At 33.3% G+C, this 25,046-nt stretch overlaps 1 protein-coding gene across 3 annotated transcripts; it reads right to left on the bottom strand.

Annotated features, from left to right (window-relative positions):
- Positions 1-3,723: 3,723 nt before the first annotated feature.
- Positions 3,724-18,870, bottom strand: LOC132716053 (protein phosphatase 1 regulatory subunit 7-like). 3 transcript variants are annotated; one of them, XM_060699201.1, is made up of 9 exons: positions 18,741-18,870; positions 16,503-16,663; positions 13,517-13,582; positions 12,639-12,769; positions 10,102-10,264; positions 9,342-9,458; positions 7,972-8,076; positions 7,129-7,215; positions 3,724-6,372 (listed from the first exon to the last, which is right to left on the bottom strand). In XM_060699201.1, the coding sequence occupies exons 2-9, from the start codon at positions 16,653-16,655 to the stop codon at positions 6,163-6,165; spliced, it is 1,032 nt and encodes a 343-aa protein (XP_060555184.1). In that variant the 5' UTR covers positions 16,656-16,663; positions 18,741-18,870; the 3' UTR covers positions 3,724-6,162. The 3 variants fall into 3 exon arrangements, with proteins under 3 accessions (XP_060555184.1, XP_060555183.1, XP_060555185.1); XM_060699200.1 differs by having other exon boundaries at positions 18,696-18,806; XM_060699202.1 differs by having other exon boundaries at positions 18,726-18,789.
- Positions 18,871-25,046: the final 6,176 nt, after the last annotated feature.

Raw genomic sequence — 25,046 nt, 5'->3', positions numbered from 1 at the left:
TACTGGCTTTGTTGATTTATTGTAATAAAGAATTTAAATGATACCGCCTAACCCTTCGAAACCAGTGACATCAAATTTGGTTACAATGAGTTCAAATCCCGAGTCACTGGGATTCTTACATACAAATAAAATCACCCTGGAAACAATTTGGAGGTTGATAAAGATACGTGTAGTTATTTGTTACTTACAAATAGTCGCTCTGGTCGAGATAGTTATTAATTACTTACAAATAGTCGCCCTGGTCAAGTGGATAAGGTCAATGACGCCAAATTAGCTGCCCTTAATAATGCAAGAAGAGGCATCTGAAGTCTGGCAAGTCGTTATGTGACCTTTAGCAGTGTGCACTTCTAACTTATAAGGGAAAATTGTTGTCCTTTTGTTATAATGGAAATGTTTCATTAATGGTTGTAATTTTTAAATTATCACTATGAATGTATCATTAAATACCACAAGAATTTACGTACTTAATGATTTAAAATGTTTGAGCTTTTCAAGATAATAAACCAAATTAAGATGTATTTCGCTGCATGGCCGAGTGGTTGAGAGGATCGCTAGCCCCGTGGGTATAGACCCCTTTAGGGACCGGCCGTTGTTCCCTAGAACAAGAAACTATTCTAGATGGTTTCAGGGAACGGACTCGTTTGTCAGTAAGCTTATAAATTACTTCGTAGTTCAAAATCGGGCTGAAATAACATTTGTATAATGTAAAATGATCTCGGTTATTTTTCTTTACAAACAGACAATGTTTACATTACTTTCTTTGAGGAATTGCTATTTGAACGAATGTTCTAGGCAATGACATTTTCAATAACTTCCGACTAACTAATTAACATAAGAAGCTTCATTATATGAAGATTTTAATGAGGATTTTAGATTCCATTAAACTGCTAGCCTACTAAAGATAAAGACCTATTAAAGATAATAACCTGAACTTCATTTGAACTAAACTTAAACATGGTGCTCATAAAACACTAATTCGTCTATTGTAATACTTGAAATCTTATTATATGTAACCAAGTTATCAAAACGATCGACCATCCAGTCTCCGAATATGAGAACCATTTCCTTTTCCATGGATGTTGTGTTATATTGTGTTAGGGTCTAAGTGTTTTACACACAAATTGTGTGTTTCTTCGTAAAAAATAGGATATTGGATATATTTTCCGCATACTTTATCTATCTACCATGTAATGTACTATTCGATCTTGAGGTACTAGATTAAAAGACTCGTATGTTAATAGAAGGAATTGTTGGATATTTTGACCTAAAACCAAATGACATCTATATATAGCACTATATATGTGGTAGTGAGGATCATTGTCTTGTGAACTATATAAAGTATATATTTAAAACTGTTTTCTACTATTCATGACGGGAAAGAACGAAATGTTCATAAATCTGTGAATCTGACATATTCGTACGGAATTTTCATACATATATGAGGGCTGGTCCGAATTGTGACATAAATTTATAGGATAATAAAAAGTGGTGTTCAACACTGAGATCATTAAAGTTATTGTTTCTATGCCTCAATACGATGTGACATTATCCTGGGCTGCGTGTTGCTAATTCTAGCACTTTTATATTGAAAAGGTCAATGAACATATTTTTAAATAACAGCTGGACAAAAAATATGAATTTAAATTGTATTTCAATCCCTTAGAAGGAAGAAAAATGGTATAGATCAAACTGGAGTATCTAAAGAAATCGTTCAAATGTTAAATAGACAAATGAGCCGCGTCACGACAAAACCAACATAGTGCGTTTGCGACCAGCATGGATCCAGACCGGCCTGCGCATCCGCGCAGCCTGATCAGGATCCATGCTGTTCGCTATCAGTTTCTTTACTTGTTAAAAGGTTTAAAAGCGAACAGCATGGATCCTGATCAGACTGCGCGGATGCGCAGGCTGGTCTGGATCCATGCTGGTCGCAAACCCATTATGTTGGTTTTTTGCGGCTCAAATGATGAATGCAATGGCAGCAGCTACAGATTTTAAGATGTAGCCAATGGTACCTTGATGGCCCTTTTGTCATTTACCTGAGAAACCAAATTTCTACAAAAAGGGGCAAATTTTTTTAAACCCAAAAGTAAGGAAAACCCCGTCATTCTTTTTAAAAATTTGAAAAGGGCCTCGTCTATAATAAATTGTGTTTCAAGGGGCCCCAAGAAACCCCTGCAAAATTTCTATGCTCTTTGGGGGTTTTCGTAAAGGAGAACAAGCAAACAAGTCTATGTAAACTTCGGCCCCTAAGGTTAAGCTATTTTGACTCTCGGGATATGATTTCTTCAACTTCTGTAGACGCCTACAAGACAATGCGGTCAAATATCTAGGCTCTGTGCATTATAGTTTCACATGGGTTTTCCTTTTTAAATCTGTATAAAGTAAGTGACCTTCAGAGCGGGTTAATTTTGAGCCAAATGGGCATATTTATATAACTTTTGTAGAGAACCACACGATGGTGCTTCCTGCAAAGTATATAAGTTCTTGATATTATAGTTTGAGGAGATCATTTTTAAAGTCTTTTTTAGCACTTCTCAAACTCTACCTTGTGGCTTCAGAGACGTTGTTTTAAGATTTTTTTTTGACAGGACGATGTTGAAAATATTTCAAAGAAAATTTCATATCATTTTATAAATGTTTATACTAATAATATATGTGTAAAAATTCTGATAATTATCTCACTCTGTTCTCGAGAATTATCATTTAAATTGTGCAAATTGACCCTTAAATAAAAGCGTTTAAACGCTTTTAACTCGTATCAAGCTTAGAACCGCACAAAATATCGATTTTCAATTTAGTTGAGGGTTTATTTCTTTATTATAATTCACAGACTTTTCCGTTTTAAGTGTCCCATTCAATCGATATAAAAAATCAAATTTTAGGCTTTTAGACTGGAGCATTTTAAAGGTATCCAACATTCAAACGTTTAGTTTTCTCTCTATGAATTCATTTGAGCCGCGTCATGACAAAACCAACATAGTGCGTTTGCAACCAGCATGGATCCAGACCAGCCTGCGCATCCGTGCAGTCTGATCAGGATCCATGCTGTTTGCTATAAGTTTCTCTTTTTGTAGTAGGGTTGGCAAGTGAGAAGCATGGATCCTGATCAGACTGCGCAGGCTTGTCTGGATCCATGCTAGTCGTAAAAGCACTATGTTGGTTTTGCCATGATGGGCTCATTCCTTTTGCCATGGCCATCCATTTGTTTCAACAATGGAGACTAAAACAGCCCAAGACAATACAGCACAAGAGCTGCCTGTTGCACTAGCGTGCTCGACGATTCTCAGTGTTTGATAGTAAAATAAGAGTCTGGATAATGTAGAATTTTCTAAATTCAAAAAATGCCAGTAACGGGCCTTACATTTACTGCCTATTAAGCTTACAACTACGTGTGTAAAGTTTCAACCCATTCCCTTCAGTTGTTTTGGAGATACTAACTTCAACACAAAAAGAAAACCAAAAAAAACGCCAACGCCTGGGTAAGTATTTTCTCCATATTCTTCAAATGATCGAGCTATTTAACAAAAACAATTTATCAATTCTAAAAGTTTATTTACACGAGTTGATAATACATGAGTTCATAAATGGAACAGCAAGTTGTTGGATATGTAAATGAATGTTTAGCACTTTTCTCATTAACAAAATACATGTAGTAGTAAACCGTAACAAAAACATATTTGATACAACAATTTTTTCAAGCAAATACAATAATTATTCTGTTTTACATTTTGTTCCGATATATTTAATACAGTGCTTGGTTACATCAGTGAGATACAACAAATATGTTGCAATGTTAAAGGAACTCCACTGAGGTCTAAAATCAAAAAAGAAAAAAAAATAGATAAAAAAAGATACTGTATGCAAAAAATGATTACGAATTATATATTGAAAATTATATATTTCTGCTATTCTTCATCCAATTTGAGTAAAAATCATTGCAAGGGTTTCCAATTTTTGGTCATTTTTCACAATTAAAATACATTTATTCTTTATCATTCTGTATTTATTCTGAAAAAAAGGAGAACGTGAATGGTCTGAAATTTGCTCACAAGTTTATATTGGTCTCTAGACCTGCATCAAATGGAACATTTATCTTGAAAAAATTATTTCCAGTCCTGTCATGTAAAAAAAACCTGAGTGGAGTCCCTTTAAACAAAACGGTGAAAATCAACCTATAAATGATAATGCCAAGCTAAATTATGGATCATATACTGCTAAGCTTCTAATTTAAGCTTTCATATACTTCCTGGTAAAATTAATCTCTAGTGTCAGGCAATATGATTATTTGCAACTAAATCTTTCACCTGGGTCTAACCATCATATACAGTTCTTTTTTATGCATTATATTTCACAAGAAAAAAATAAAAAAAACTTGTGTGAAATGTTTGAAAATTATTTCGTTTCCACTGAAATAGAGCACCAAAAATATTTCAAACAGACTGATTTTTATTTTGACTTTGTGTTTGATACATGAAATAAATTTCATTTTTTATAAAACACTAAAAATTAAGAAAACATTTTAATGTTTACCTTCGTTTAAGAAATCAACACTTTTTCATGTGAGAATTTTCAATATTGAATCATCTAGTTATAAAGACTATGTAGCGATGAGAAAAATTTGCTAGAACAAACAAAAAATGATTCTACAAACAAAATTTTGACTGAACACTCCATATGAAAATATCAAAATCTCGACCTGAATAAAATTAAATATCAATATTTATGTGAGAATAATATATTCCATACTAAAATGAAAATTTGAATACTTGTAATAATAGTGTTGATAAAATTTTCTATGAACAAGTTTTTTTTTATGAAATAATTGAACTTGAGTAAAGATTTCAAGATTTTAGTGAAGGATTACTGATGTAACAAATAAATAATCAATTCACATAAAATAACATTATTCATTTTTTGCTACTTAGTTCATTGCCAGTTAATAAACTAAAAAAAAATTGAAGCAAAAGATTTTGGCACAAAATCAGTTTTAAGCATGTATAGAAATAGGTCAGGTAAAATTAAAGGTTTAATATCTATCTATCTATCTCTGGATACTGCCAACCCCTCTTACGAGTGTTACAGGCAGGTATACATTGTATACATTTAAGAAACAGCTTTAAGATACAAGGGAATCCGGGAACCCTTATTAATAAATAAGAAAACAAATTTTCTACATCTTTTATGGCACTCACGCTAAAAATTATACATGCATTCATAACAAAATACAGGAACAATTATTTGTTGATTAAATCAAATGTATTATACAACTGACATTAAAGTTATGATTTATGAATTACAATTTAGTGTATACAAATGAGCCGTGTCATGACAAAACCAACATAATGGGTTTGCGACCAGCGCAGTCTGATCAGGATCCATGCTGTTCGCTTACAGACCATATAACAAGTAAAGAAACTGATAGCGAACAGTATGGATCCTGATCAGACTGCACAGTGCAATTTTTAGGGTCCATTTTGGAGGTTATTGGGATAAGAACTGACTAATAAAACATAGATTATGGAGAAAAAAATCACTGTTAAGAAATACTGGTACTGCGGACATGAATTAATTGTATTTATTATGTAATAATAAATGTACTTGGCAAATTCAACGAACTTTTCAATAAACAATAGGAAAAACTAACATATTTTAAATCTTACATGACTCTATGACTGGGAAAAAAATGATAACAGATAATGAAAAGAGTTTCTATTCTGACATATGGGATACCTATTGGGCCTGGGAGTAACAAAATATTCAATTTTATTAAAATGTTAAAGTAAATGCTGAAATCAGCAGTTAAATAAGTCAAATTTACAATATCAATAATTCAACATCACAGAAGTTAGTTTTTTTTTTCATTATGAAAATACATCAGGTATCTTAAACTGTAAAGGAAACATTTCCCTCTAAACTGCTGTCATGGTAAATATATAAGGATACCAAACTGCAAGACAATATTATTTATCCTTCAACCTGCTACAAAGACAGCATTTTTATGTCATATTTCCTGATAATGACTTTTAAACAAGTCTGAAATGTTAATGCATCCAGTCTATCAATGATGCTAGTGAACTTGTAAGAAACTATATTAAAATAAAACTATATTCAATACTAAAAACAACACACTCGACACTGTTTAAGACACTTGTCAATATTTCAGCCCACCATGCTCTGTGCCATGGTTGCATCTATTTGCTTAATCCATGGCAGCGTAAGCTTGATTTTCCTCCTATAACTTGGATCAGCCTTCAACTTGTCGCCAGCGTCGTAATAAATTGGGTTTCTCTCCAGGTAGACTGTCTCTAACTTTTTCAGAGGAACTAACGACTCTATTTCCTTCCATGCACTCACTTTGTTATCATTAAACTGAAAATGTTATAATGGTTTTGAGAATATATATGACAGAAACTAAACATTTATTTAGCAGGGGTAGTGGCTTAGTGGTCCACATGCCTGTTTCTTAACTCTCTACCCAGGGATTGTAAGTTCAAGCCTTTTTTTTGGTAACAGTTTCAATATGTTGTATTTCATTAATAACATATTTACCTAACTAAATATAACTTAAAACATGTACCAAATTGACTGAATCTTTCTGTTAAAATGTGTAATTTTTCATGTAAAACACTAGATAAACAGACATACTGAAAGCCTTGAAACACTCCTTAGTGAGATTAAAAAATGAGTTGGAGGTTTGAGCACCACCTAAATGACATATTCCGGTATATAACAGATTAGGCCCGTAAATGATACGAAGCTAAGATCTGGCCATTTTACCCACCAAAATGCACTTTAACATGCTTAATTCACCACTTCACACAGATTTTTATATAATAATGAATGTAAAAATCGGTGTACAAAGTGATATTTTTCTATTTTGTGATCGTGATTTTTTTCACGTGTCTGGAGGTAATGCACAAATACTGTAGGGAGTTATATCCATTCTTTTACATAGTATACTACACTTAAGCAAATTATTACTCCAGAAACAGAACTTTGTCTTAATCAACATTATGAAATTTTTAACATTAGCTAATCACAATGAAAAAGACTGTAAAAGAAAGTCCAGCTTTTCTATTATTATTTTTTCATAAAAATATAAATTGAAAAGATCTATAAATTTACCCAGAATTCCTGCAGCTCCTCTAGATGGTCAAGATTCTCTATCTGAGATATTCTGTTGTTAGCCAAATCTAGAGTGTTCAGTTTTGTCTGTAAATTAGCAAAACACATGTATTATTATACTGTTTATATGTCATCAGCATATCACTATTGTATTCTATATATACAGATGTACATTTGAAATGAAATATTTACATTTCTCGGAAAGGTACATGTATCCTAGACACAAATTTGAAAATATAGATAATTTCTACACTGTCTCTTTGAAAATATAAAATCAAAATGCTTCGACTTCACACAAAGTAAACATGTTATGTTTTAAACTCTACACACTATAGGAGGCCACAATATGAATACATAATGTCATTAAAAAAAACTGACAGTTTTTTTTAAGGAAAGGACCAACTTCACTTGACCTGTAATATGGAATGCAGCTTCCAAAACATAGTTTTTACATTGTTTTATTCAAATTAGATATATTCAGTAAGAATTTCAAAAATTCAATAAATTTTTGTGATAGAATTATTTAACTCCAAGTTAAGCATAGCATATCTTTAAAATATTACAACATTCAATATCAAGTCGTATGAAAACTTATGGAAATATATAATTGAGCGTGTCATGACAAAAACCAACATAGTGCGTTTGCAACCAGCATGGATCCAGACCAGCCTGCGCATCCGCGCAGTCTGATCAGGACCCATGTTGTTCGCTATCAGTATCTGAACTTGTAATAGGTTGTTAAGCGAACAGCATGGATCCTGATCTGGATCTGGTCTGGATCCATGCTGGTCACAAACGCACTATGTTGGTTTTGTCCTGACACGGCTCATATAGGTATCTTACATTTTTATCCAAGCCTTCTAGTTTCTCAATGCCATTATCTGCGAGGTAGAGTTCTTCTAGGTTCACCAGTGTATCCAGTCCTTCCAATTTCACTATTCTGTTGGTCTAAAAAATCAGACAAAACAGTGAAAAAATCTGAGATATATTTATTTATATCTACACCATGAAACATTTAACATAACATATCATATGGTAAAAAATTGTATAAAGATGAGAACAACAATTTTTCGTTGCGAGCATCTTAAGTTTGTCAGTCATAAAACAGGTGAAGCTAATGCACCAGTAATATAATCACTTATTATCCACAACTGTAGCAGAATAGCAAGGACTTTGACTGTTATGTACTCAAATCAATTCAAATCCTAACTTTGCAGGGACAGTCAAATGTTTTTTTCCTATTCTTTTGGTTGGGTTTTAAGGTCTCACCAACACAGTACAGGTCATACTGCAAGTTTTCCAGGTAAACTGGTGGAGGAAGACCTCAGGTGCCCCTCCATGCATTATTTCAGGCACTAACAGGCACAAGAGAAGAACCACAGATGTTCTGTATGCTAGCTGGATAGCTTCCTTATATGACAGTCAGATAGTTAATTTCCTGCTAAATGCAACACAGGTCAGAAATATCCCTTGCTTCTACTGTGACAATACAAAACTAAAACATTGAACCGGCAGATTGTAGGCAGTCGGGAGGTAGAAATTTAGCTAACTTTTATCCTGGATTGGTTTAAACATATTTACTTAAACTTGATTCCGAAACAAGTTCTTACAACTTATATTAATCACTTTCAAGTCCGCTTCCTGGAACCAAACAGTAGTGGTGTCATATGAAGAAACATGGTTGTGACCCCATTAGGGCTCAAACCCATGATCCCTGGGTTAAGAGGCAGACACCTTAACTATTAGGCCACTGCTCCAGTCAATGGTAAGCCTGCTCACTTCCCACTAGCAAGGGAAATCACGGTTACAATAAACTTTACACATATGTTTCAGACTGACAAATCTCAACACTATCTCACTTCCTGCATTCCACCTGTTTAATAACAGCTGTACGTAAGACCTGACTATTCTCAATGCTTGACAGTAAGATAACGGGCATAACTCTTCTCAGTGCTTGACAGTAAAATAAGGGGCATAACTCTGTACAATGGTATATCAGAGTTACTGGACTTGTGATCATCATGTAAGATAATCACAGAGAACAAGAGTGGGAAGTTCCAACACATTCACTTCAGTAGTTTTTGAGATAACAACATGTATGCAAACACTATCCAAAGATTGTCAACCAATGCCAGGGTGAGGACAAAAGCTCTCCCTACTCTATAAATAGTCAAGCTAAAAATGTGAAAAACAAGCAAGATATAATACAGTACCTGCATACTAAGTGTTCGTAGATTGACCAGGGTTTCTAGACCTTTTAACTTGTTGATCTTATTCTTGCCAATGAACAAACTGGTAAGGTTAATCAGAGTTGATATATTCTCAATTGTCTGTAAAACAAATCACATTGATTTCATTCTCAAAAAATTATGACTACTCTTTCCTATAACAAATTACTAACAAATAACTAAATCACTCGTTTGTACTATAATTATTTATGGATTGTATAACAGGACTATTTTAATCGAGCTAACTATTTTGCATGTGAAAAAGATTACCAAATCCTGTTGTGTAAAATCTTGATACTGTGAAAAAAACTTGACCTTTAGATACAAACATATCATATAAACCACTTTAACAATGTATTTGATAAATACATTTGTACTAGTGAATTAATGTTTTATTGGGCTGAACATAAAAAATGCTGTCTTTTTCAAAGTACACGTGTGTCTGCTTAGGTAGTGCATCACAATATAATCACAATGTTGTTAGTTCAATCCTTGGCAAGTATGTTGAGCCTAATGATCGCTTGCCTCTCACAACATTAAGAAATCATGTGGGATATGTAGATGGCCACTTGCTGAGAAGTTGGTTACTGGTTAGTTACCCAAGAAAAAAACAACAACAGTTAGGCAGATTTATTGCTTAGATATGATCAAAGAAAGATATTTAAGTGTATATTCATCAGGCTATTACGAGTATTTCCTACAAAATTGTTTGCATTGCAGACTGTATAAGTAAAAATATACATACCCTTATTCTGTTCGAACCAAGTTCTAACATTTCTAGTTGAGTAAGATGATCTATATTTTCTATTTTTGTTATCTTGTTGTGAATTAGAAACAATTTTTTCAAGTTTACAAGGGTATTCAAATTCTCTATCTTTCCAAATCGATTAAACGACAAGTCTAAACTCCTGTAATATGCAAAAAGTAATGTGTAATTACATCAATTGCTATTGCTGGAGTAGAAAAATTTTACCTTGTCGACAAATAACTTTGCTGAAGTTTATATATAGACAAATAGAAAAGTCATAAAAGAAAAGTCATATGAGCGAAAAAATAGCTTTAAGTATACTAAACAAGAGGGCCATGATGGCCCTGAGGTCGCTCACCTGTATATAGGCCCCCCAACCCCACCCACCCCCAACGTTGCAGGGCCAATTTAACCCAAGGGCTTTTATTTGCACAAACTCGGTAGACACCCATAAGAAGATGTTTCATGCTAAACATCTAAGCTCTAGCTCATTGGGCTTTTTAAAAAGAAGATTTTTTTTTTAAAGTTTTTACTATACACATATAGTTTAAAACAATGACACCCCTGGGGCCGGACCAGTTTTGACCCCAGGGCTTTTATTTGAACAAACTTTGTAGACACTTACTAGAAGATGTTTCATGCTTAATATCTAAACTCTAGCTATTTGGGTTCTTTCAAAAAAGATTTTTAAGTTTTTGTTATACACATATAAAGAAAATCAATGACCCCCGGGGCGGGGCCAATTTTGACCCCAGGTCTTTTATTTGAACAAACTTTGTAGACACTCACTAAAAGATGTTTCATGCTTAATATCTTAACTTTAGCTATTTGGGTTTTTTCAAAGAAGATTTTTTAAGTTTTTGCTATACACATATAAGGAAAATCAATGACCCCCGGGCGGTGCCAATTTTGACCCCAGGGCTTTTATTTGAACAAACTTGGTAAACACCTATTAGAACATGTTTGATGCTAAATATTTTAGCCATAGCTCTTTGAGTTCTTTAAAAGAAGATTTTTTAAGTTTTTACTATATGCATATAGGGAAAATCAATAATCCCCCGGGGCGGGGCCAATTTTGACCCCAGGGCTTTTATTTGAACAAACTTGGTAGACACTTATTAGAACATGTTTCATGCTAAATATCTTAGCTTTAACTCTTTTGGTTCTTTAAAAGAAGATTTTTTAAGTTTTTACTATATGCATTTAGGGAAAATCAATGACCCCCTGGGGTGGGGCCAATTTTGACCCCAGGGCTTTTATTTGAACAAACTTGGTAGACACCTATTAGAACATGTTTGATGCTCAATATCTTAGCCATAGCTCTTTGAGTTCTTTAAAAGAAGATTTTTTAAGTTTTTACTATTTGAATATAGGGAAAATCAATGACCCCCCGGGGCGGGGCCAATTTTGACCCCAGGGCTTTTATTTGAACAAACTTGGTAGACACCCATTAGAACATGTTTGATGCTAAATATCTTAGCTCTAGCTCTTTTGGTTTTTTAAAAGAAGATTTTTTACGTTTTTACTATATGTATATAGGGAAAATCAATGACCCCCAGGGGCGGGGCCAATTTTGACCCAAGGGCTTTTATTTGAACAAACTTGGTAGACACTCATTAGAACATGTTTCATGCTAAATATCTTAGCTTTAACTCTTTTGGTTCTTTAAAAGAAGATTTTTTAAGTTTTTACTATATGCATATAGGGAAAATCACTAACCCCCCGGGGCGGGCCAATTTTGACCCCAGGGCTTTTATTTGAACAAACTTGGTAGACACCTATTAGAACATGTTTGATGCTAAATATCTTAGCCATAGCTCTTTGAGTTCTTTAAAAGAAGATTTTTTAAGTTTTTACTATATGCATATAGAGAAAATCAATGACCCCCCGGGGCGGGGCCAATTTTGACCCCAGGGCTTTTATTTGAACAAACTTGGTAGACACCCATTAGAACATGTTTCATTCTAAATATCTTAGCTGTAGCTCTTTTTGTTCTTTAAAAGAAGATTTTTAAGTTTTTACAATATGTATATAGGGAAAATCAATGACCCCCCGGGGCGGGGCCAATTTTGACCCCAGGGCTTTTATTTGAACAAACTTGGTAGACACTCACTAGAAGATGTTTCATGCCAAATATCTAAGCTCTAGCTCTTACGGTTTTTTAAAAGAAGATATTTAAAGTTTTTTCTTTCGGTTGCCATGGCAACCAGAGTTCTGCATGGAATTAAATTCTTTGAACAATTTTTAAAGGTGACCACCAAAGGAACATTCCTGTGAAGTTTGGATGAAATTGGCTTAGTGGTTTATGAGGAGATGTAATTTAAAGTAAAAGTTTACGGACGGACGGACGCCGGACGAAAAGCGATCACAAAAGCTCACCCTGTCACTGTGTGACAGGTGAGCTAAAAATAAGAAAATATGTATGCACAACGGAGGGTGAATGGTGAGAAGAGCACCACACTAATCTGTCTAAACAAGGAATCTGACATTTAAGGAAAAAAAGAACAGGAAAAATTCCAATGGTAAAAACTTACGTCAAGTTCACTAGAGCATCAAGATTTTCTACCTTTGTGATCTGGTTGTCATATAAATCTAAATCCACTAAAGTTGTCAAAGTGGACAGACCTTCGATCTTAGTTATCAGGTTCTGTCTTAAACACAAATTCTGAAAACAAAAACAACATACATAATATTTAATTGTTAGTAAAGTTTTACTTTTCAAATAAATAATTATAAGTTTAAGTATTTTTACTGTTAAGCTGCATTAAAACATACAGAATACTCAATATCCAGTAACGTTATCAGTTTTTAATCTGCAAATAATTTTTGTTTCTTGAAGGGGTGGGGGGGAATTATACAGTTAAGCACTTTCATAAATATCTAAAAACAGTGCTACTTTAGTTTTTCAAGTGCGTTATTTGTTTTTAAAGTTTGGGAGAGGATATATAAAACAGAGATACACATTACTTAAAGCACCAACAACTATGAGAAATGCATACAGCAAACATAATTCATCTACATGCTTTTGTGGTCATTGTCAAACCTTTTTTATAAATATAGTTAAAGAGTTCATTAACATTCATACATGTACCCTTCCAAGAAAGTTTTTTTCTTTATTTTTATAGCAGGGGCCATTTAAGGGTGGATTCCCCCATACCCATGGAAAACCCTTGTAAATCATGCAGTTTTCTTTTTAAGTCTTATTTACATGAATTTTTTTTATTCCCTGCAGTATCTTTGAAAAAAATGTGCTTCAAGGAAAACTTATCTCCCATTTACATATTTCACAATCCACACATAAAAAACTTCTAATTTAACTTTGCATTACGCAGCCCACCAACCCCTCCCCCAGCATGTTTAATCAATTCAGGTCAGCTGATTTCAAATAACCAATCAAATTTCATATAATTACCTCCACTTGTGTAAGACGTTCAAGGTTTTCTATTTTTGCAATGCGTCCATGGTTGAAATCCACATCCTGTCAAACAAAGATTTTTCTTTAAGTTATTCATAAAAATAGCCTATAGTTTCTTAAATTCTAATGCCTATTAGCATATAGTCGGCATCGTACTTGCGGCCACCTTTATTAAGCGACTTTTTTATTAAGCGGCCGCATAAAATCCCTCCCGATGATTTTTACTATTTAATTTAATTCCATTAAACGACTATTTTATATCGCGGCCAGCGGCCACTGAATGTCGGCCCAAATGTACAAAATTAAGTGTTAAAGTATCTATTAAACGGCCGTGACAAACAATCGTCCCTGCGGGCATTCTCACCTGTGTAATTAGCGAGTAGGTTAGATGTGTACAAGCAAACAAACAAATAATTTTCATGGTCATTGGTCACAAATAATTGTCGTTTAAAAACGAAATGAATAACAATTGCAATCGTGCCAGCCCGCATAGCTCAATCGGTTAGAGCGCGAGACTTGTAATCTCGACATTGTGGGTTCGATTCCCGGGCTGGCCAACTAAAATTACTAATCAGTCTTTCGGATGAGACTTTAAATCGAGGTCCCGTGTATGGGTGCTTAAACACTTGGCACGTTAAAGAACCAGGAGAAGCTTCTGGAATTGGGGCATCTGTCTGTATCTGTAATTGCACTATCCTCCAAAAAAATGATGTCGGATCGAGCGAAAAAAAGACAGACAACTAATAAGACCGGATAAATTGTATGAGGAAATTGTGCATGGAATTGAGTCTGAGTAAATAGCAAATGTCATCGATTGTAGTCGAAATAAAATCGTGAAACCTAGTAGACTAAACATTACAGAGCCGAGCCTTTCATTGCTGATGGTGTAGGTGCTCATCTGATGCTTTACAAAATACATGTAGTATCCCATTAAATATGACCCTTCGACAAAAAAAGGAAAAAAAATCCTAGATCTCTAAAAATCTTATTGAATTTGAAATTGGGGTAGTGTGAAAACTAATTGTTGAAAAAATCAAGAAGTTTATTAAAACTCATTGCATAAATAATTATCTGGAGCTCTGGCTGATGATTCTAAAGTATGTTCAGCAGGAGATGTGTATGAACATATTAAAAATATAAGACAATATGCTTTGTATCATGGTCAAAATGACCTGTTTACAGTATTATGAGCGTAAAACACATTTGTACACAAATTTCTACTAAAAATCAAAAACAAACAATATTGATGACTTTTTTTTAAAAAAAGGCATAAATGTAATTATAAAACGGTAATACATACATAATATTGTATAGTTTTTGTTTTTATAAAAAAGATGTTATTATATCTATGACTTGTAATAAAAAGTCTCGAATTTTCCAGAATTCTATTGAGAGACCACTTTATTAAGAGGCCACTTTTTGGCAGTCCCTTGAGTGGTCTCTTAATACAATGTCGACTGTACTGTTAAAATATAATTGGTAATGGTAAGTTTCATCCTTTTTGAATGACTTTGAAAGTTTTAAAACGGGAAAATTTATTCATACAAATCATAATCAGTAACTTTATTGACTTAAAGTTTTGAATTATAATACAAGTTCCATGATTTTCATTCTTCAAGACTGTAAAAATTTGCAGATTCATTGTAAAATTACTCGATTTCTCTTAATCACAAAAATATATAGACTCATTGTCTACAAATACCATAAAATTGTAGACATGTTACTTCAGAGATCCGTAATAAAAATTATCTGAGCCGCACCATGACAAAAGTAGTGAGTAAGTGAGTAGTGAGTAAAAGGTAGTGCGTTTGCGACCAGCATGGATCCAGACCAGCCTGAGCATCCGCACAGTCTGATCAGGATCCATGCTGTTCACTTACAAACCCTATAACAAGTAGAGAAACTGATAGCGAACAGCATGGATCCTGATCAGACTGCACGGATGCGCAGACTGGTCTGGATCCTTGCTGGTCGCAAACGACTATGTTGGTTTTGTTCTGACACGGCTCATTTTTGTCTTGCTATAAAACTACACATATTGTGGAAAAGAAGTGTAAGCAGCTGTACAGCTGTAAATCATGGTATTTCAATGGTTCTGAGTTCAAGACCCAGTCAAACTACACATTGCAATTGGATCTGTGACTGTATAATTATGGTTCAGAGTATTTTAACCTTTTCCCTCACATAGACGTGTTTTGACGGCTTTTTGTCCCCCCCCCCCTTTGAGGCCAGTGAAAAAATGTCCTATTTAGGCACCAAACACTGTTTTGCGTTTGAGAAATGTTGTAAAAAAAGTGACCACTTTTTCGGCGCCCCCCCCCCATCAAAATGATCAGGGAGTTGCCAGAAGGGGGATGTGCTCCCTTCTGTTTGGGAGGTTTGAAGGGGGGCGGTAGTCCCCCTCATCACCAAGAAAATTTTTGAAATGTGACAGGCTAAAAATGGCCTCAGGTCGATCTTAAGGTGATGTGTAACTAACGCTGAAAAGCCTTTTACTCTATCTCATTGCAATTAGAAGTTGCAGCACTTTGAAATCAGTTTTGATAGAAAAAAGCAATACAAAATAGTGATTTTTCGAAATTTTGAGATGTCCCTGGAGGTTATGGTTTAGTCAACATATGTGCCTTGGGTTTCATCAGTATTGAAGCATTTTTCATAGTTTTATAGCAGTTGGAACTTGTAACAGGAGGCTTTTCAATGAAAACTGCCATTTTTCACAATATGCTCATGGGGTAAAAAGTTAATACCACATTATTTTCTGCTCCTGTTAGAAATTTGATAACAAATTTAATATAGCTCATTAGCTGCCAGGGAGTATGTCAATGTATAGAACTGTTCACTAATATAGTAATAAGGAGAGATGTGTAAGGGGCTTGCTTGCTCAGCTGGTACAGCTGCAGCATGATATTCCAAGGGTCCAAGGTTCGAGTCCAGGCCAGGCGGCACTTTTTAATGAGCCTGTGACATTTTTCAATAATCTTACCAGAGCCTGAGGATCGACTATAACAAGCTGTACGGATTCGACTGGATCTGCTGGTTGTTCTGGCTCCAATTCATCACCACTGGATATAAAGCCATCATGTCCTGTTTCTCTGTCAACTTCCATTTCATTGTTTGGAGTATTTTCTTCTTCCATTACTTTACCTACCATCATAAAATTATTTTAATCATTAATTTGACTTTTATACATTATTCAAACAAAAGAATACAAGTGATGTATGAATGATTGTACCACTATTTACAACAAAATTCTTTATTATTTTAACATTTAATTTTTATGTATTATTGTCTTATAACAGAAACAAGAACAGTCGGAGGACAGCGACGCTTGACTATTCGAAAAAGTTATCAATAGGGTGTTTCATTGAGTATAAGAATGCTTACCTATGTAAATACATAAACGAAAATTGTCCGAAAAGGTACAAACTTTAAAGGCTTGTTATTAAGTGTTTTATCGAGCAGATCACTGCTTTATTATTATGAATGTCAATTTACAGACTTTTTTAAGAGTAAAAATTTGTTTAGTAAATAATTCAGAAAGCTGAAACAAATAAAGCATGTAATAATTTATTTAACTCATTTACATATAACATGCAATAAAACATAACATTTTACTGGTTCAAAAACCACATTTTTATAAAGGTCCATAAATTCACCCACTTTCTCCAAGAATTCCTGTCCTTAATTCATGATGATCCTATACAAAGCACTTTTATCCATTATCTGTTTATTGCATGTCACCTTGTTTATTCAACAAGTTACAAGTTCGTTGTTACTGTCGCACAACATCAAAATAAAAGCGACATATAAAGTTATGGAAGCCAGAACTAGTTGAACTGTTGATTGGTTGTTTATTCGCAGATATATTTAAACTGTAAATCTTACAAAATCTCATCATACGTAAAGAGTTAGACTTGGATATTTTATAACATTACGTCTCATTTATATGCCTTTTTTTCAATAAAAAATATTTTGATTATTGGTAAAAATATGTTATGAATCATTTACAGTCATGTCCGGTGATCTTGCGCGGCCGGTGATCTTGCGCACTCGGCATTTCCTTTTGTTTGGCTGTTTGTTTATGCTGTCGCTAGAAATTTCCAGCCAAAATTTGTGACTTGGTCTTACTTTGAACTACAACAAGTTAAGAAAGTTCAAAAAAATATCTGTCAAACATATTTGTTTACATTATTTCGTCATCCTAATTATTTATTCATAAACACGCCCACTGACCTATTTCCCCATTATATTCCTGTCTATGTACATGGTCTATTCATCCAGTTCCAAAATCTTACGTCCAGCAAAAATAAATCTATATCACACATTTTAAAGCAGTATTGCACCGATAAAATGTTGTAAATTTTCTTTTTTCCCTTTGCAAATTAAGGTGTGTTCAGTTGTTATCTCCTGCCGATTCCCGCCATCTTGTCAAAATGGCCCCTCCCGCGCTTTTCAATTTTTTTTCTACGGAAGCGTAAAAGGGTCTAGAAAAGAGCATTGAATTTGTTAACTGGTGTTGTACTGTGTGTAGTCAATGGGTGCATCTGAAATTCTGTACAGAAATTGAGACATTGACTGGTAGTGATGATTTCAGGTGTCCCAGGTGTAGTAGTGAACAGTAAAATAACAAACCCTTGATGTAAATAAGTTTGTGTTATAGTTTTGTTTGAACAGTTTGAACAGTTTAAATTAGCTTTTCATTAATTGGACTCACAAAATTTATATTGATAGTATTACTGGGACACCATACTTTAAAAAATCAGCTACCGTGACGTCATTCATAACACATGCGCAAGATCACCGGACAAATAAATGTTGGGATTAAACATGGTGGTAAGTGTTTACATTGTTGCACTCCTGAAGTTCAATGAGTTATTTCCAAAAAATATTTCTGTCATTATATGTCTTAAAGATTTTTGCAAATAGGAAAATAATTATGAGTTTTTTGTATTTATTTGAATCGTAGTAAATAAGCTGATAAGTGCTTAGGTGCGCAAGATTACCGGACAGCATCGTAACGCTATGAAAATGATAAGTTTAAGATACCCGACCCACATACTTTTACAGCTTAAAGTTTTTCATTCAATTTAAATACATTTGGCATGTGCTAGATAATTGTAATGGATAAAAGTGACCAAAATTAACAATTTTAACAAATTAAAAATGTTATTCATACTTATATTTGCCAAGTGAAGTAAATAATTACAAAATATTTCCGTACGTGCAAATCAAAACGGTGAACATGTAAACAAAGTAAAGGGAAATTTATCCTAGAGTGTTTCGCACTCAAATCAAGACGTACCCAATTGGTAAAATGTTTGCTTATGATAATGAGGCCAGGTTGACAATCGTGATTGAAAATGAAAAGTTTCAATATTTCTATTCACTTTATTTTCTATCTTTGACATATTGGGTATCACCAGAGACATAAAGGCCTAGACAGTGACATAAAGTCTAAGTTTATCTAGAGCAATTATTAAAGGCTTCATGGCAGGAATAGGATGTGGTTTGACTTTATACCATATATGACTCACATCCGCTAAAACATGACCGAAAATTGAAAAAAAATTCAAACGCATCATTTTATTTATTCATTTTTCATTTTTTGTTTGCTTTTGCTTATTTCTCACCATTTTTTTCTGGCTCTGGTGAATAAAAAAAATCGCTTAATCTGACCACATCCATGATTTTACCCATTATTAAACAGGTAAGGCTATAACTTATAGTAATAAAAGTTATATTAAAGTCATATCAGTGACGGCTACTCTCCTGCACACTGGCCGAATGTTTCACGTACTATGCTCACTTTCTTGTAGTCAGTGAGCTGCGAAGGGAGCGTAAGTAACGGACAAAAAATACCGAAACTGACACAGCAGTTTAAGGCTCTCCTCCGAGTTTTACTTTTCGAAATTAATGTTGCATTTGATGCGAAAATGTTTCATATCATTTGCTCACTCCGTTTTATCAGAATAATTGTAAAAAAATATTCTAATTCTTAAATTATGGTAAAAAGTAATCAAATCAAGTTTAGAATACAATGCAATACATCACATATACTGACAAAACTCCATTAATCAATTGTATATTTTTATCAATAAATTACTTCTTTAAATGAATAATGAAGAACCCTAAATACATGAAATATAAGCGGACTTTCTTTTAATCGAGTTTATTTGACAAAAATATTTTCTCAATATAATTTAAAGAATGCCAAAGTATATATAATCAAAAGGGTGATACTACTATCGAAGATTTCTAGAGTTATCATTTCGTCTGATGTTTGTCTTTTAAAAATAATAGCAATATTTTGTAAACACAGTATGGCTTTAACCAGATTGCAGTAATTCTATAAAATTGGCCATACTATAGTTTATCAGTCTTGTTGCGCGATCTGTTAAAGTCATGTCCATGGTATCAAATAATGATATAAATCACCAGAGTCTGAAAAAAAGAGAAAAAAGAAAAAGCTCGTCCATTGGTATCCGGTATTTTCGTTTAAAATTTTATTTATTTATTTATAAACAAAAACTCATGGCCCTTAAGGGCATAAGAGTGAACAATCAAACAAAAAAAATAATAATACAAACATTGCATAAAAGTAAATAAGTAAATTAGGAAGATGACTTTCATATCCGTTATGATGTGAGTCATATCCGGTATTAGGTCGTACATGTAACAGGATAGGACACGCACTACGTAGCTTCAAATGTCGCCGTAGGATCGGTCTCTGTCGATCCGTAAGGATACGTTTTCTTGAATTAATCTCTTTAAGACACGCGCCTTCACTTTTATCAACATTATTTATGCTAACATTGTGTCGTGATTAACTCACTTTTAGTGCTGCAAATCCATAGGATAAATTTAAAATGACATCGAAGTGGTCTATGTCAGCCAACAGCAAGTTTTATATACCAAATTGTTGGTCTAGGTCTGTAGTTTCTGGAATGGATATTCATTTGCCTCAAATCCGATGCGAATCTTAGAAATCCAAGATGGCGTCAAAGATGGCCGCCAAATCCCTAAATATTCTAGAATATTAATGTTGGATCATACATTTGTTTCCACTTTTGTATTTCAAGTCAAATTTTGCACGGAAGATGGCATTTAATTAAAGCGTTTTATACGAACAGGCTTAACTTTATTGGAGAAAACAGATTGCTTTTTTGCCTTTTTAAACATAAATATGCAAAATAATGCTAAACGTATAGGTTCTTGCTTTAATACTCTTGTATATGCTTAAACAGAAAAATATTTATTACTTATTTTGTTATTCCACTATTGTAATGTACTCCTGAGAGTAATGCTTTAATGTATTCATATCATATCTGAAGAAATCTTTGTTTGTTATTAAGCAGTAAGACATATAAAATGAGAGGCACTACATTAAAATAGTTTTACAATGTAAAGTTGTAACTCGTACTTATTTGTTCTATCAATTATTTCCCCCTATTTTGTGTTTCTGTCAAATTATAGCTTCTTTGGTGCAGTCTATGTAACATATTAACATAATTAACAAGGAATATGATCATTTGCTTCTGGTTATTTAATGAATTACTGTTCAAATCGTACCCCACCCACTATTTTTAGTTGATGCCAATAAAAATCTAGAGAAAATCTGACCCCTTGATTATACTGATTATATGGAATGACAATATTTACGTAAGTTTAATTTATATGTTACACACGTTTTCTGTGTCAAATGAAATGTATTTTATTTTTTAAGTAGCTTAACTTGATAATATAGTAACAATATAAAAGTAACTCAGCTATCAGGTGCCACTAACATATCATTGGCATTTTGATTGTAAAATTCAGGAAAAGAGAAGATCCTTTGAGAGTAAGAAAACAGGGCAAAATTGATAATTTAGACTCTGTTCAATTGGGTCTATTCATGAGACACAAAGTAATTTATTTGCAACATCTCTCACATATCTCTTAGTACCAGCTATGTAGTATCCAGTCATCAACTATCATTGCAATCAATGATTCTGATGGACCAAGTTGTCCGATGAGCTCAATAGGTAGAGCGTTGGACTGTGAATCGGGCGAACTGGGTTCGATTCCCGGACGGCGCAGGTCACTTTCGTTGTAATTGATCATGAAATCTTCTGCAGTCATTCGCACTGTACCTCTGTTCTTGAATATACAGAAGTTTCAGTTCCTTGCGAAAGTGAAGGCAACTAGTACTGGTGCTAGGGGCGTGAGGGATGTTGCACTTATTCATTATCCCTCATGTACAGACTCAATCAAACCGAGTCTGCAATTCTTATGTAATTTTGTTGTGATTAATGCTTCCGAGGGATCACTTTGTTTCCAGATTTTTTTACCTTCGTGATCCGACGTGAAAACTACCGACGCCAAAAAAAGTAAGTTACCGTCTATGCCCGCCCCCTCCCCCTAGCACATAGTATTACTTTTAAGTACCCGCCAGGGAAAGTTTTAGCTATTGTCGTCCATTTGAAAGCTCTTCTTAATTCCTCCCATGAATTTAACAAGAAACCTGAAATAAGTTATAAATTTGCTCAAAATCATATACAAGAGCTGTCAGTGGGACAGCATGTTCGACTTTTCTCAGTGTCAGTGCTTGATGGTAAAAATGCTTAATACAGTGACCTCCTCCTGTACACAGGTTTAGATTATGATGATGAAAAAGTGTGCAAGGTCTCAAAGCGATATGTCGATGGAATTTTGAAATTTAGGAAGTGGCAAACTTTAACGTAAATTCTAAGTCAAATAAGAGGCATAATTCTGTCAAAATGCTTGACAGAGTTACCTCCTCATATGTGAAGAATGGGGGAATGACTGTGAACAAGTGTACACAGTTTCAAATTCAGATGTCAATGGAAATTTTGAAAATATTTGAGGTGGTACGCAAACTTAAATGTAAATTCAAAGTTGAAAAATGGGCATAATTCTGTCAAAATGCTTGACAGAGTTATCTTCCCCAGTGTTCAGGTTGGGGGCATGATGATTAACAAATGTGCAAGTTTCAAAGCCATACAGTATGTCAATGGACTTTAAAAATACATGTATTTGAGATGTGACGCAAACTTTAACGTAAGTGGTTGCGCAGACGTCAACGCTCAGGGTACTAGGATAGTTCTCCTTAGTCGAATAGTCGAGCTAAAATGAAACTCTCATAATAGATACTTTCAATTCACTCACTATGTATAAACTGTTTTATTCATAATTCAGACCCAGGCTAGCAGGAAAGTCTCTTACTGTAAAATGAATTACCTACACATTTCAAATGTTCTAGCAAATACATATTCTACATTTTAATGTATATATTATATCCGTCATCAATAATGACAAAACTCCAAATAAGATTCAATTGTAAATTATCATACGTAAATGCAACGCCTTAAAACAAGAGCTGCATGTCGGACAGCACGCTAAAATATTCAAAATAAACAGCCTGCATAATAAAGGAATTCTCTTATTCAAAAAGTAGTATAATTCTTTGGAAAAAAAAACATGTTAGAGGGAGGAAACCTACAAGAATGATCTCAAAAGATGTGTTTAGTTTCAAGTGCATTACCTCAATGGTTGTGGAGATAAATCTTGTCCCGAGAAATTCTTTAAGTAAATAAAGGGATATAATTATTTCCAAATCAATTCTTAGGTTATGGGTCTTGAACAGTGAATCAAAAATCACATTTGAAGTCCAACAATGAATGTTTTATGGCTAAGGAGAAACAAACTTGCAAACAAATCCTTAACCAAGTGCTAGCACAAGGTCAACACGAATACCAAATTGCAGGACAGTAAATAAGTTCCTTATTCTGTGCATAAAAAACATAAAAATATTAACAGAGATATTTCAACATTTAGACACACGTGCAGGGCATGAATGTTATTCAGTTTAAACAAACATAAAATAATAAGTTACACATATTAAGAAAAGGTCACCCAGTTTGCAATATATTTTTTTCTTTTGTCGTTAAAATAAGTCAATAAAAACTAGAAAAAAATGCAAAAAAGACAGAATTTACAGCATGAGTTAGCTGAAAAATAAGTAATATCGTGTTAAATTTCAATTGATTTACAAAACTTAGAAAAGAAATTAGCCAACGCAAATATACTATAATATTTAGGGATTTGGCGGCCATCTTTGACGCCATCTTCGATATTTTTGTTTCGCATCGGGGTTGGGTCAAATGAATATCCATTCCAGAAACTGCAGATTCAGACGAACATTTTGTATATTGGCAGAAATACAAGAACTTAATTGAAGCATTTTTTCTATATCAAAATTTTTCATATCAACATGAAAAGCGGTGAAAACCGGTTTTTCCACTCCCGAAAATGGAGAAACGGATAAGAAGTTGAGAATAGATTATGTAAAACAAATAAATAAATGAGTGAGTGAATTCATTCATTCGTTCATTCATCCATTCATTTATTCATTCATTGATTTCTACATTTTATTGCCATCAAACCTTTTTTTCTGATTTCATTTTGAATCTTTTCAAACTGTTTACTTTTTCAGAAGGTTAAAGGTAAAAAATAAACATGATAATTAACAATTTTAAACGTTCTACGTTTCAATGGTATTTTGTTTCTTTAAAAAATGGTATGTAAGAAAATCTTAAACGTTAAGTGTTTTAATGGATATGCTGGACTTCATATTTCACTAAAACGAAAGAAAAAGAAAAAAAATAGATATTGTTTTTATTATAAATCAGGCTTCTCGATTTTAGCATAAAATAGTTCAAGTATACAAAGCACGTACATTCCCCATGTTTGTTCTATTTAAAGTTTTGAACATAATGTTTCTCCTTATTTCTGAAAAATGAAAGAAAGAAAAGAATGTTTACCAATGAAATATAAGAAAAAGACATGGCCTAACTGAAATGTATACCACTGAGTACTGTGGGGGATATTTTTACATGTTTTTCTCTTGTTTCACTAGCACCACATGTAATTTCGATATAATCTCGTATAACATAAACACGATTTTTAATAGCCATTTTTTAAAAAACGGTATTTTATGAGGTTTTTTTTTTCTGAATTGAAACAGCTGGTGCATTATATGGAATAGAGTAGAATAGAATAGAATAATAAAATAAAAGAAAATAATAAAAAATAGAAAATGAAATAAAATAAGATGAAATAAAATGAAATCAAATAATAAAAAATCAAATAAATAAAAATTCATTCATTCATTCGTTCGTTCGTTCATTCATTCATTCATTCATTCATTCATTCATTCATTCATTCATTCATTCATTCATTCATTCATTCATTCATTCATTCACATACATAAACGTTCATCAATTGTAACCATGCAAACTATGATTTTCGTTATCCAATGCAATCACGCGGCTGAAATACACATTCATAAAAAAGGAAATTTTCGTGCGAATCTCTATACTTGTTTTCTTATACTTTTAAAATTTGAAAAAAACCCTATTTACTGCAATACCCATATAACAAATATATCTTCAAAGATTTTTTGCATTACATAATATTACTGTCATTTGTTCATACCCATTTGATCTTATTTTGTTTACTGACTTTGCTC

Source organism: Ruditapes philippinarum, unplaced genomic scaffold, assembly GCF_026571515.1.
Source record: "Ruditapes philippinarum isolate M1 unplaced genomic scaffold, ASM2657151v2 ctg1970_1_1_1_1, whole genome shotgun sequence".
In the NCBI taxonomy this organism is placed as follows: Eukaryota; Metazoa; Mollusca; class Bivalvia; order Venerida; family Veneridae; genus Ruditapes; species Ruditapes philippinarum.
This window is presented reverse-complemented; position numbering and strand designations above follow the sequence as displayed.

Coding starts and splice junctions, on each gene's coding strand:
- LOC132716053 (XM_060699201.1), bottom strand. CDS start 16,655: ATGGAAGAAGAAAATACTCCAAACAATGAAATGGAAGTTGACAGAGAA. Junction 13,583..16,502: donor TAGTCGATCCTCAGGCTCTG/GTAAGATTATTG, acceptor TTTGTTTGACAG/GATGTGGATTTCAACCATGG. Junction 9,459..10,101: donor TTGGTTCGAACAGAATAAGG/GTATGTATATTT, acceptor TTTGTTTTACAG/ACAATTGAGAATATATCAAC.